Source organism: Pelodiscus sinensis, chromosome 2 (assembly GCF_049634645.1).
Source record: "Pelodiscus sinensis isolate JC-2024 chromosome 2, ASM4963464v1, whole genome shotgun sequence".
Lineage (NCBI taxonomy): Eukaryota > Metazoa > Chordata > Testudines > Trionychidae > Pelodiscus > Pelodiscus sinensis.
Window position 1 is genome coordinate 108,906,489 of NC_134712.1, and position 13,462 is coordinate 108,919,950.

A 13,462-nucleotide genomic window follows, 5' to 3' on the forward strand; every position below is an offset into this window, starting at 1 on the left:
GCGTGTGCGTGTGTGTGTGTGTGCGTGCGTGAGAGAGAAATTCAAGGATTGTCACTCTGAAGCCTAGAATGACTGTTGAGTCAGTGTGAAATGTGCAACAGTTACAAGCATGTCTGAGATCTCTTTTTGTTTAGAATATCACAAGGTTCAATCATCTTTAGGATACACGCTCTGCTAATATCTAATGTATATGTTCTCAGCCATTCTGACTGTAATAATTAACACTTGTGCAGTATCCAGCTACGGTAAGGCATGAGTCTACCAAAAGATCTCCACCTGCAGCCCAATCAATACAGGTGTGGTTGATGTGTCATCTTCAGGGCCATGCTGGTAGTACTGGTTGTTGCCCACAAACATAAAAAAGTTGAGAACCACGAATCCTAGAGCACTGTGATATCAAAGACAATTACCATCCTTACTCCTACAGCTAATTTGCACACAACACTTTCATTAGATATATGGAGGAGACTGCACAGATAGGGATTAACTGGCCAAACTGCCATACCTGTGTGACAACAGGGGCTTCAATTCCCCCTTGGCACCAGGAAACTCTAAATCTTTGAGAAATATAAATACAACCTAGGAATCTTTACGGAGCCAGGAGAGATTAGTTATACCATTCCAGGCTTGCCAAATAACTTGCACTAACAGATGGTATTCTAATTTCTTTTGTTATTTTTGCATTTTATATCTTCTGCTCCAGGAATAAGGTAAATTGAAATGAAATGTAACTTCTGAAATATTTTTATTCACCTCATCTACGATAGACCAGTATAAAAGATGAATGGGGATACATTATCAGCAGTTGATCTGTGTTTCAGGTGAAATGTACAACCAAGGTCATGCTTAATTTGTGAGTGTCAAGCTAGGGGTCCTGCAGTAATAAAAAAGAAATGGAAATATGCATTGGAGTGGTCTCTCTACAAACTGACTTGGGAGCACCAGCGGTCATTTTCTATATTTAGAGATATCCTAAAAACACATGAATTGTCCATGCAGCAGCACAAAAAGCCATAAACTTGAGAACAATTTGCTTTTGCTCTACACAGTACTGTTTCTCTGCCATATAGTATCTGAGGCTGTGAGCTGATCACTTCCCACAACCTAATAGATTCAGACCTTGTTGTTATTATTAATACTTAGCACTCTTCACGTGTAGATCTCAAAGCACTTCATAAGGGAAGGTAAATATCATTGCAGATGCATTTTTACAGACAGGGAAACTGAGTAAAGGAGAGCTGAGTCCAAAGTGTCACAGCAGGTGAAGAGCAGAGTAGAGCTTTCCTGACTCCCAGGAATATGACCTATTCACCAGATCATATTGGCGCTCTCTACTTGAAGATGAGAGACTGTCATGGGAGTTGAATCAGGAGGCACAGTGCTATTGGAGATGCTGCTCTTTAACTGAGAAGTACATCTGAGTTTCTGACCCTGTAACTGTTAAAGTTCTCATATTCCTTTCTACATGAATATGAACAGTAATCCAGATGTACTGGACAAATTCCATTTCAGGCAAAGAGCAAATTTGGGTATGATCCTGCAAAGCAATTGAAACTTCTTTAGAGTCTAGGATGTGCACCACCACAGGAAATACTCCACTGCACCAGGGAGGACTGGGCCCTTTATTGTATTTAAATTACTCTTCCACTATGTCACTTGGAGATGTGATTCTTAATGTTCTGCCCTAACCTGCTGTGTGGTATTCATGAGGACCATTAAACAGTGGCCAAGTTCCACCCTAGAAATAACTGCATTTTCAAGGTTTCTCTCTTTTGCACACACACTCTATTACTTTATAAAGCGCGTTGGGATTTTTAGGGATAAAAAACCCTTGATAGCGTAAGTGAGTGAAACCATTTGTTATCATTAGGCAATTGCAGCTTTACCAATGTAGATTAACAAACACTGGGATACAAATATTTATTGACTAGACATATCATCCTACATATTGTAGCACAAAGTATTAAAGATTAATGAAGAACTAGATTGTGAATTTCTCCATTAGATTTCAATGAATTTTTTATTATATTATTTTTATCCAAGAAGTAATTTTGGGATGCAGCAGTTGAATTATTCTAAGGATATATACATGCATCACAATCTTTAAAAACTGTCAATTAACTTTTATTTTATTGATATGCTTTAATAATTTAAATTCAATGAACTGTTTTTAATCACTCTTTTTTTCCATTATCTATTTTTCTGTGCAACTCTTCAGTGGCAGATTTAAAAAATCCAGAAGACACCAATCCAATATCTTAGAGATGAGAAAGCTCAGCATAATGCTGTTAGGTAAAAAACAGCAAAAGCTAGGCAGTAAAATCATTCAGCTGAGTTTTAAAACAGCACAATTGGGGTGGGACAACTTTACCTAGTGATAAAAAAGGTGGGAACGTAGGTCAGTTTTTATGCCCATTCAGTCTGTCTTTTCCTCTCTGGTGGAGTTACCAGGAGTTAATTGTGACAGAATATTTTTGGGGGGATGGTGCTATTCATTCCTGAGGTCCTGTGTCCATTTCGGCAATGTTGGCAACCATATAACAGTTAAATGGCAATAGTTTTAATCTCTATCACACTGATGTGAGTCTGGTGTCCTAGCAGTGGAAGGTTTTCTATCTCTTTACAAACTTCTCTTAGTCATAAAGTCAATCAATACCACTTTCTATTTTAAGCCGTATTTTTCCCTTATACAGTGAAACCTTTGTTATCTGGTACTCTGTTAACCAGACAACTTTGTTAACCGGCATTGCCCCCAGCCACAATACTGTCACATCTTCAGGCACACAGGCCTGGCTTGGTTTACCATGATTGGCTTAACAATTTTTTATTTAAGAAGTACTAATCATCTTTAACTCAAAATAGAAATGTGAGACCAACTGCTTCACACTACGAAAACACCAATATTAAAAACTTGAGTTTTACTATTATTGTCCATTGGTTTTTCCTAGGTTGATGGGGACCCTCAGATAACCGGAATTTTTAGATAACCAGAATGTCCTAATCCCTGAGCGTGCCGGATAACACAGGTTTTACTGTAATTTGTGTATTTCTTGATTTCTGTTCCACACTATTAATTTCATTTTCTAAGGCAGTGGAGAAGGTGTCATGTACTTGTACCGTACTTACAGTACTGAAGTGTACTCATGAAAAACAAATCAAGGGCACAAGCAAGTCTACTGTGTATAGATTTCCTCTAAGCTGATAGGAGATATGTGCTATCATGTGCTCTAATACAAAATTATTTGTAAAGACCATTGGGCTAGTAGTTGTATTGTGTACTGAACGATTATGCTACTAAATGTTTCACATCTTCAATTTTCAAACTGTTTCAGATATTATTGCTTTTCTTGTTTAGAGATCAAGACCAAGGCTATACAGGGACTTGTTTTAAAGAAGAATTTATCTTAACATGATATAAATTACAGTGCTGCTATTAAGAGAGGATTTTCATGCGAAATCAGAATTTAGAAATCAGACAAATACTGATATTCTTTTTATTCAAAGATGTAATCGAAACATAACGTGGAAATCATCCGTAAAAATCTAGTAGAATAAAACATATCCCCACAAGCTATCAATCCCTTCTTCTCTGATAGCAGAATGAAGAGTAATCAGAAAAGAGTCTATCAAAATGGTGACAGATCAATAGTCTATAGTTTTGCTGTTTATCAATTAAAGTGAAAATAGAAAGGCTTCAGGTCACTGTACATTCATTAATATAATACTGTGCTGGGATAAGCATGGGGAAGGCAAAGCTATACATTCTAGAGTTTCTATCCTCTGGCCATGATGAAGTTTAGACAAAAGTAGTTCTTCTGAAAAGCCCTATAGACTTAAATGCATTGGATAAGATTTAAGACGTCTATTAGGTATGTCTAATATGATTTAATTTATAAATCTGAAATCTGAGGGAACTGGATGTCTAAGGACAATTGGAAACAGAAACTTTGTTTCTGATACAGAAGTTTTCACTTTCTATATCATTCATTCAAATCTAGCCTAGGGCAGGGCTATCGGTAACTGGAAGTAATTCTGTCTGATAGTTGCTTAGTATCCTGTGAGAAATAATTTGTGGTCTGAGTCCTGTTGCAAGATTACAAGAGTATGCATCATGGTTGACACTAATTGGCAGACTCATTAGACAGATTGAATGGGTGTATGGCTGGAGATTAAACTAGCACATCATGCCAAGAAGCTGCCCCTCCAAGTCAATAGTAAGAAACACGGGAAGAGCACAAAATGTCTCCTTTGCTGCTGCATGTGCAGCACCTATTCTGGGTTTGATTCTTAACTACTATAGAATTAGTTCTTAACTACTATAGAATTCCTACTGAAGTCAGAATGATCAAGTGCTCTGTAGAGTTATTTCTCTTGAGTTGTCAAATTGGCACCTCTGAACTCTGCAATTAAAAGACATTCCAAATTGGGTAAAACATATGGAGTGTGTCTCATGGTTCACCCAGGATGTTTGGGGTGAAATGCAAAGCTGCACTGTCAGCTTCTGAGCCTTCCACTGAAAATTAAAAATGCCAGTGACATGAGTCAGGTACAAATTTGCAACAAATGTGATGAAAGAATAAATAATAAATAATTACAAATGGAAGTAATCCATTTTCAGTTCATAGCCCTTATGTTGTAATGCTGATACTGTATCAATAAAAGACAAAAATGAAGCGAAAGTGGCATTACAGATCTACGCTGCTAAAAGAAGAGGATTGTGTGTTCTTTCTTCCCCTATTCTTGGTTACAGGAGCGGTAATGGGTGGGAGGGAATAGTTTTGGGGTGACATTTAAGAAAAGAATTCTTCCCTTATCAAAAACCACCACAGTGTTCTTCAGTAATGTTTCACTTGACAGCAGAACTACTGCAGTATCTGGAGAGGTTATTCTAGAATACATTAGTGATTTTAGTAGCTATGGTCTGTAATGAGCCGAAATGGGTGCTACCAAGTGAAGTTGCTATTCCCCAGTGAGTGCTCAGGCCAATATTAGGCACGCTTTTTTTTCGAAGTAGCATATACTTTAAGGCCAAAAGCGACAGCTCGGTCATCTAATCTGACCCCTTGCATGCAACAGGTCACCAACACCACCCAGCACCCACAAGATTTACATCTGGTGTTTTTATAGGCTCATTAAATTGGTGGTTCATAGTCATCGTGTGATTTAACTAACACATGCAGGTCTTTCTCCTCTGTCATTTCCAGCTGATAGCAAAAATTCTTGGTGTTAGTCCCCTAGTACATGACTTTATACTGTGTACAGCCTGTCCCCGACTTACAAACGAGTTACATACCAAACACTAGGTTGTAACTCGATCTGTTTGCAAGTCGGATTACATTCACTTACATATGGCCACGCTGTTCGTAAGTGCGGATTTCATTAGTAACTTGGGTTCCGGCTGTATAGGAGATTGGTCGTAAATAAAAACGATCGTAAGTCAATGCGTTTGTAACTTGGGGACCAGCTGTACTATTAAATTTCACCCCCATTTCTATACTCCAGATCTCTAGGTCATCCAATTCTTTCTGTGTAATATTTTGATCTTCACCTCCCAACTTTTTGATACCAGCAAATTTAATTAGAACAGTCCTACTTTTTGTGCCAAGGTCATCAATTAAAATATTAAATATGATCGGTTGCAAGAGTGATCCTTGAAGAATGCCTTTGGTAATCTCCCCCTAGCCCGATAGTTCTTTTAGCATAACCCATTGACCCTTCTCCTTTAGACAGTTCCTTACCCACCTTAGAGTTCCTGTATTAATCCTCATTTTACTAACCTCCCCATGTAGTACCATGCTAAATACTTTATTGAATTTTAGACAGATTTGATTCACTGCATGTCCTTTGTCTAAGAAATTACTTATTTTATCAAAAATCTACCTTTGATAATCCCATTTTCATTTACCTTCAGTCTTAAATTAGAGTCTTTCCTTCAAAACTTGCTCTAAAATCTTGCATACTATTGATATGAGACAAACAGCTCTGTAGTTCCCTGAATTCTCTTTTTTCCTTCCTTTAATATAAATAACAGTTTGTTATTCTCCAATCATACGGTATTCTTGCTACCGGATTTGTAGTTTCACATGTTACATCTTTCAGTATTCTGGGATGGAGTTTATCTGGTCCTCCCCCAATTTGAGAGCATTAAACTCTTTGAGCTTTGTTTCTATTTTGGATGTCATCATTTCAATTTTCATACACTCATTCCCATTAGCCTTCCTGCCTTTGCCTCTATGTTCTACATTCTGCTCTACAGTTGCTCGCCTGGGAGCAGGAGCCCTGCAGCATGCTATTTTGGAAGCAACAGAAAAGCTTAGGAAGCAACCTCACACTGTACATAGATGATAGACATGACCACACAGCTAAATTGTAAGAAAAATAGATCTCAAATCCAAGCAATGTACAAGGCTTCTGATCTTAAGTGTTCTATTACAAACACTGCAATGTGATTTAATTTTGGTTTAAACCTGTTTTTTTTTGTTAAAATAAGGAAAAAAGAAAGCATGTCCATCCAAAAAATAATCAGGAAAAGATACTACTCAGTGTACCTAATCCCTTCCCAAATCAAATCTATTCTGAAAACCTACAGTAATCTCCTTGGAGACATTAGCACATTTTCTAAAAACAAAGTGTGCCTTGGAAATGAAACTTAAAACATTTAACAGCACGTCTACTTCAAAGATGCATTGTCCACATACATTATGAAACTAGTGACTGTCTTTCCAGAATAAACTGCCATCAACTCTTTTTTTCCTGAAGTACCACAAACATTACTGACTTACTGGACAATGAATATAACTGAAGTACTCGATGCATTATTTCATGACTTAAATATCCATTGAGACACAAGGAAAACAGTGAACTGACTAAAAAGAAATAATCACAAATCTGCTATGTACATTAATAAGTATTAGGTATCCCTTAAATGGGAAATCAGTATTCATCCCATTTTAAAAAATTATTCTCTTCAGTGGTGGGAGGCAAGTGCTATATTTTGGGAATCCTTGCTTGTTCAATTTTAACAGGTAGTGCAGCTTTAGCTTCTGGTAAATGTTAAAAATGAACAAAAATAAAAAACAACAAAACCTTTACATCACCTCCTTTAAACCAATAAAATGTACTTGTAAACCAGACTTAATGGAAGCTTAGAAACTGGAACATCCATGGGGAGGGCGGGGAGAGAACAGATGCCACTATGAAGTCATATGAAGAGAAATATCATTGGGTTTAGAATAACGGAGTGCAGCTTGCATGTACCATGGGCCAGATTGTGCAATTAACACCCAGACTTCTGGTAGGAATGGTGTGAAGCTGCATTACCCTAGAGGAAGCTCTGGGAAACACCATTTCTCTTAACACTCCCCAGCACTCAAGAGTGTGTATGTTACAGTATATCTCAGGATCATGCAACTGGCTCTTTAAGGTGCACTTTCCAGGCTGTGCTGGCCTATGTGAAAGGTGGCAGGACTGTGTCCCATCAAATCTCTACTCCTGTTTTAGTGATTTGTATCCATAGCAAGCTACCTCTTGCCTCACCCCTTATTTGTGGCAACAAAAACCTCCCACTGCAAGCTAGCCAATTTCACACCAGACTGGAAAAACCTATGGCAGCCCTTTCAGAGCAGCTGTAAAGGTGGGGTTTTTTTGTTTTTTTTTGCTGTTGTGGCAGTGCAGAGGACTAGTAGCATGGGGCAAGATCAGGCCTTTTGTCTATTTAAATTGCACTTTTTTGATATTCTGTACAATTCCTTATTTTCCCTCTCACCTTATTGGTTAAAAAAAAAACTGTCCAGAGCGAATTGCCCAACTACTTTCTTGAGCTTTCATTTTCAATTTAGCTGATTTTTCAGTATATAAACTACAGCCGCATTCCCACTGCTCTAATTTATACTGGGGACTGGTCTGACACCAACAGGGACTGCAGCACCAGGCTTTCTGCCATACTTCCACTGCCACTTGAACTACTTTGAGCACGGAGATCTGGACACCTGTATATTGATTCCCTAGGATTATAAGCATGCATTGTAAAAATTCCTGCAGGGGACTACGTTCTGCACTATGGGGTATAGAGATGGTTTCTCCAGGAAGTGGTTCCACATATTGTATCATTTGGTACTGAAATCACCCTCCAGTTAATTCAGGTATCCTGGTGAAAGCCTTTAGGACTGATGTCCAATAGCCTAGGCTTTTGCCTAGAGTCAAGTTGGTGGAATCTCTGCAAGGAAGTCAATACACTCAGGCCATGTCTCCAATTACCGGAGGATCGATGCTCTGGGGTTTGATTTAGTGAGTCTAGTAAATCAAACACTGAGGGCGCCCCTGTTGGTGCCGGAATTCCTCACTGTCATGAGGAGTAAGGAAGTTGATGGAGCCATTGGGGAGATGGCACCAAGCTTGGCTTAAGGTACGTCAGCACCAGCTACATTATTTATATAGCTGGAGTTGTGTATCTTAAGCCGACCTTCTGGGTGTAGTGTAGACGTGGTCTTAGATACATCCTGCATTCAATTGACTCAGTTTACACATAATACATGTGGGGAGATCTTGCCTGGAATGGCATTAATATTCTGTATCTGCTTTGCAGTCTGCAATTGGGATTGCTACAAAACAGCAGTGACAATTATGTTGTCTTTGTACACACTCTCTCTCTCTCCCCCCCCGGAACACATTTTATTCCCAGACGCATTTTAGATTACATTTAAAAACCTAAATACTGTACGCAAGCAGTGCCGGCCCACAACACTTTGGCACCTGAGGCGGGGAGCTCAAATAATGTCCCCATGTCCCCTTGCTTGGGCCAAAACTTTGAAAGGTCTCAATTCTGCCTTCTTCCTGTTCTACTCCTCTCAGGGTACTGCTCTGCTACCTACCCCAATAAAGAAGTACTAACAGCAGCAGACACAGTTTTCTACACTCTGGGTTCTAGTGGTGCCCCCCCACAGTCTGGTACCTGAGGAAGTCGCCTCAGTTCACCTCATAGTAAGGCCAGCCCCGTATGCAAGTCACCCTGTGCTCCCTTCAGCTGATCAGTGGAATGTTGATTCTTCAGTGGGGCAACATATTTGGTCTTTTTTGTTTCTAAATTCTCCACTTTTTTCCATTTTCTTTTGACTTCCATGTGACCTAAGCTTCATTTGGAAACCATGTGATACGTTCTTGCAAAAGGGGAGATTCTTAAGAGCTTTTTAATCTAGTAGCAGCATAGTCTAACGGCTAGAGTAGGAAACTGTGATTAAGGAGACTTGAGTTTTATTCCTGACTCTGCTACAAACTTGCTGCATCAACCTGGGCAAGTTACTTAATCTCTCCATGCTTCTGTTTCTCTAATGATGACTGCTTTGTAAAAGGTTTTGAATATTCCCCTGAAAGACCCTCTGTAAGTGCAACGTAGTACTGCACGATGTTATATTCCAATGCCATAATGACACCATATAAATCAACATTTTTATAAAATCGACCATTACCTTTCTAGCCTCTGCATGGTCATGGCCAGCGTCTTGTTCAATTCCTCGATCATCCTGCACCCTGAAGGGTAAATAGGTTGCGAGCTGGATCCAGAAGGCAGATGCTGGCTGTGGCTGCCGTAGGGAAGCTGGTGCTGGTGGGCGGCTAACTGGGATGGCAGTACAGAGTGGTGATGTGGACCCAAAGGCTGCTGGGAACTCTTCTGCATGGAATAGGATGCAAGAGAGAGGTCTGGCCCCCCTAAAGGCATGCAAATCATGACTTTCTTTGGAGGTAGCGGAGGCGATAGTTTGACTGGCATACAAGAAGGCAGTTTCATAGGAGCCCCAGGATCTAAAACACAAGGATGAGAGGCACAGACATAAGTTTCTATGGCATTAAAAAGAAGACCACAGTATCTACTTAGGTAATCAGGCCCAAAGGCAGCCAGCACAAACAACACGTGACTCTGCATTCAACTTGCCCCTTTCTGGTGACAGAAGATGCTGTGCGTTAGCAATTTTCAGAAGGGGCGTTTTCACGTTGCAAATTCTTTAGCCTCACAAAAACAGTTCAGGACTCTCAATAAGAAATGCCTTTAAATATGTAATCACAAGGTCTATGTAGTGGTGCTTTTCATTTCAAAGTGCTTCCTACCAGGGAGTAACTCCGACAACATCCCTATGAGCTCTGTGTTATTATCCCCCATTTAAACAGATGCCCAAAGTCACAGAATGAATCTTAATCATCACAGCAGGGATTAAAGCTCAGGAATATCTGGTTCCCACGGCTACGGTCTGACTACTGCACATCACATCTCACATTTTTGCAGACCGTTCGGTGCAGCGGAATTAAGCTAAATAAAAAGAATCATGAATGGGGTATAAGGATAATCCAGCAAAAATGGAGAGAAAAAGCAAACAAACTCTGTCTTGGATTCCCATGCTATGGATTTTAATCATTTAAATTCCATGCAGGATTCCTTAAAAATACATAATTTGTAGGATTTATGTCTGTGGGAAAGATTTCTGTTGACTTCCCTAGGAACTGGATAAGGCCTCTGAGGTGCATATAATGAAGACCAGGACAACTATGAGGAGATCTAATTTCAATGCACTGGCTGCCCGAGCTCGGCAGGGGGAAAGCGACTTACTGCATTGAATTTATGAACATTTCTAAAAGGTCAGAGAGATAGTAAAAGGAGCTGAAAGTTTGAGAACGGGGAAAGCTACGGAGAAGTAGCCATTTGGAGTTGGGGATAAGAGAACATGGGAGTTTACACTAAGAACTGATGTTGCCCGAGGTTATGAGGAAAAAGAGAGATGGAAAGGCCTCCTGAGGTTGAGAGAGGCAATGACCTAAAAGAACCCTTTCAAGTCTGGCAAACCTCTGGCATTCGGGTTCTCTACAGGAATTCTGATAGCATAACACATTTAGCCTCTGCTATTTGAGTTTATCTACCTTGCTACAATACAACGGAGTGATAAAAGTGCAAGTGCCAACAGCTTGTTGGGACTTGACCAAGCCTAGCAGATAAGCTGCAGCAGCAGCAGCAGCAGCAGCAGCAGCAGCACAGGTTTCAAAGGCCATAACCAGTTTGTGAGCTGCATCACAGTTTTAAAAGCACCGTTTCATGTTTGCACTACCTAGCTCTAATCCCTGGCCTGGATATTAATTTGTCAGCAGTGGGGCCAAACCTACTAGTTAGGGTACAGTTGGCTCCCAGGGCCATCACTTTTCCAAAATATCAAACTGATAAAAAGCTAGAAGGCTACAGGGGCAAAATTTAAGTCTGACATTACTATTAATTATTAATAAAAAGCCCTACAATAGCACCTGACGGTCCCACCTGAGGTAAATGCCTTATTGTACTGGGCACTGTATGCACATATTGTAAGAGACAGACCGTGCCACCATGAATATACAATCTAAACAGATAGCCAGCAAAATAATCTAAATCTTTTAACTACCCAGCATGTCCTAACCATTACAGACCATGTTCTTTCCACTGGAATCAAGGCCTGTTGCACCTACTTATGCAGGGTTGAAGAATGGCCCCTGTATTTTCCCAAAAACATGAATCTCCCTGTACCATTTCCTACACAGTCAATCTTCTAAAGGAGACTGGTTTCCACATTTTGTAATCAGGATGTTTGTGGGTTTTTTTACCCAGACACAGAACAGGCTAAGTTGTCACATCTCTTATGCACATAGACTCATAGACTTTAAGGTCAGAAGGGACCATTTTGATCATCTAGTCTGACCCCCTGCATAATGCAGGCCACAGCATCTCACCCACCGCTAGAATAATCCTCTCACCTATATCTCAGATATTGAAGTCCTTGAAACGATGGTTCAAAGACCCCAAGATGCAGAGAATCCTCCCGCAAGGGACCCGTGCTCCATGCTACAGAGGAAGGTGAAAAATCTCTAGGGCCTCTGCCAATCTACCCTGGAGGAAAATTCCTTCCTGACCCCAAATATTGCGATCAGCTGAACCCTGAGCATGTGGGCAAGACTCACGAGCCAGACACCCAGAAAAAAGTTCTCTATAGCAACTCCTATCTTCCCACAATTGGCCTATTTACCACTGATAGTGAAAGGTCAATTAATTGCCAAGACCATGTTACCTCATCAAACCATCCCCTTCATAAACTCATCTAGCTTTATCTTGAAGACAGATAGGTCTTTTGCCCCCACTACTTCCCTTGGAAGGCTGTTCCAGAACTTCACTCCTCTGATGGTTAGAAACCTTCGCCTAATTTCGAGTCTTAACTTCCTAATAGCCAGCTTATATCCATTTGTTCTTGTGTCCACATTGGTATTGAGCTTAAATAATTCCTCTCCCTCCCTGGCATTTATCCCTCTAATATATTTAAAGAGAGCAATCATATCTCCCCTAAGCCTTCTTTTGGTTAAGATAAACAAGCCAAGTTCCTTGAGTTTCCTTTCATAAGACAGGTTTTCAATTCCTTGGATCATCCTAGTGGCCCTTTTTTGTACCTGTTCCAGTTTCAATTCAGCCTTCTTAAACATGGGAGACCAGAACTGCACACAGTATTCCAAATGAGGTCTCACCAATGCCTTGTATAACGGCACTAACACCTCCTTATCCCTACTTGAAATACCTTGCCTAACACATCCCAAGACTGTATTAGCCTTTTTCACAGCCATGTCACAATGGCGGCTCATAGTCATCCTGTGATCAACCAGGACTCCGAGGTCCTTCTCTTCGGTTACTTCCAACTGATGTGCTCCCTGCTTATAACTAAAATTCTTGTTATTAATCCCTAAATGCATAACCTTACACTTCTCACTATTAAATTTCATCCTATTACGATTACTCCAATTTACAAGATCATCCAGATCTTCCTGTATGATATCCCAATCTTTTTCTGAATTGGCAATACCTCCCAACTTTGTGTCATCCGCAAACTTTATTCGCACACTCCCATTTTTAATGCCAAGGTCAGTAATAAAAAGATTAAATAATAATGATCCCAGAACTGATCTCTGAGGAACTCCGCTAGTAACCTCTCTCCAGCCTGACAGTTCACCTTTCAGTATGACTTGCTGTAGTCTCCCCTTTAACCAGTTCCTTATCTACCTCACAATTTTCATATCGATCCCCATCTTTTCCAATTTAACCAATAATTCCCCATGTGGTACTGTATCAAATGCCTTACTGAAATCAAGGTAGATTAGATTCACTGCATTTCCTTTATCTAAAAAATCTGTTACTTTCTCAAAGAAGATCAGGTTGGTTTGGCACAATCTACCTTTTGTAAAACCATGTTGTAATTTGTCCCAATTGCCATTAATCTCAATGTCCCTAACTACTTTCTTCATCAAATTTTTTTCCAAGACCTTGCATACTACAGATGTCAAACTAACAGGCCTATAGTTACCCGGGTCACTTTTTTCCCCTTTCTTAAAAATAGAAACTATACAGGCAGTCCCCGGGTTACGTACAAGATAGGGACTGTAGGTTTGTTCTTAAGTTGAATTTGTATGTAAG

The 13,462-nt window shown here is 39.9% G+C and overlaps 1 protein-coding gene across 16 annotated transcripts in view; it reads right to left on the reverse strand.

The window, feature by feature from the left end:
• The window catches only part of PHACTR1 (phosphatase and actin regulator 1), a 458,960-nt gene that overhangs the window by 78,025 nt on the left and 367,473 nt on the right, over window positions 1-13,462 (reverse strand). For all 16 annotated transcript variants that reach the window (XR_012901644.1, XM_014581425.3, XM_006138762.4 and 13 more), the window contains one exon: window positions 9,465-9,798. Coding sequence is in view for 15 of the 16 variants with exons in the window: in XM_014581425.3 (XP_014436911.1) it covers window positions 9,465-9,798 (334 nt within the window). In the remaining variant the exon portion in view is untranslated. The remainder of the gene's footprint in view (window positions 1-9,464; window positions 9,799-13,462) is intronic.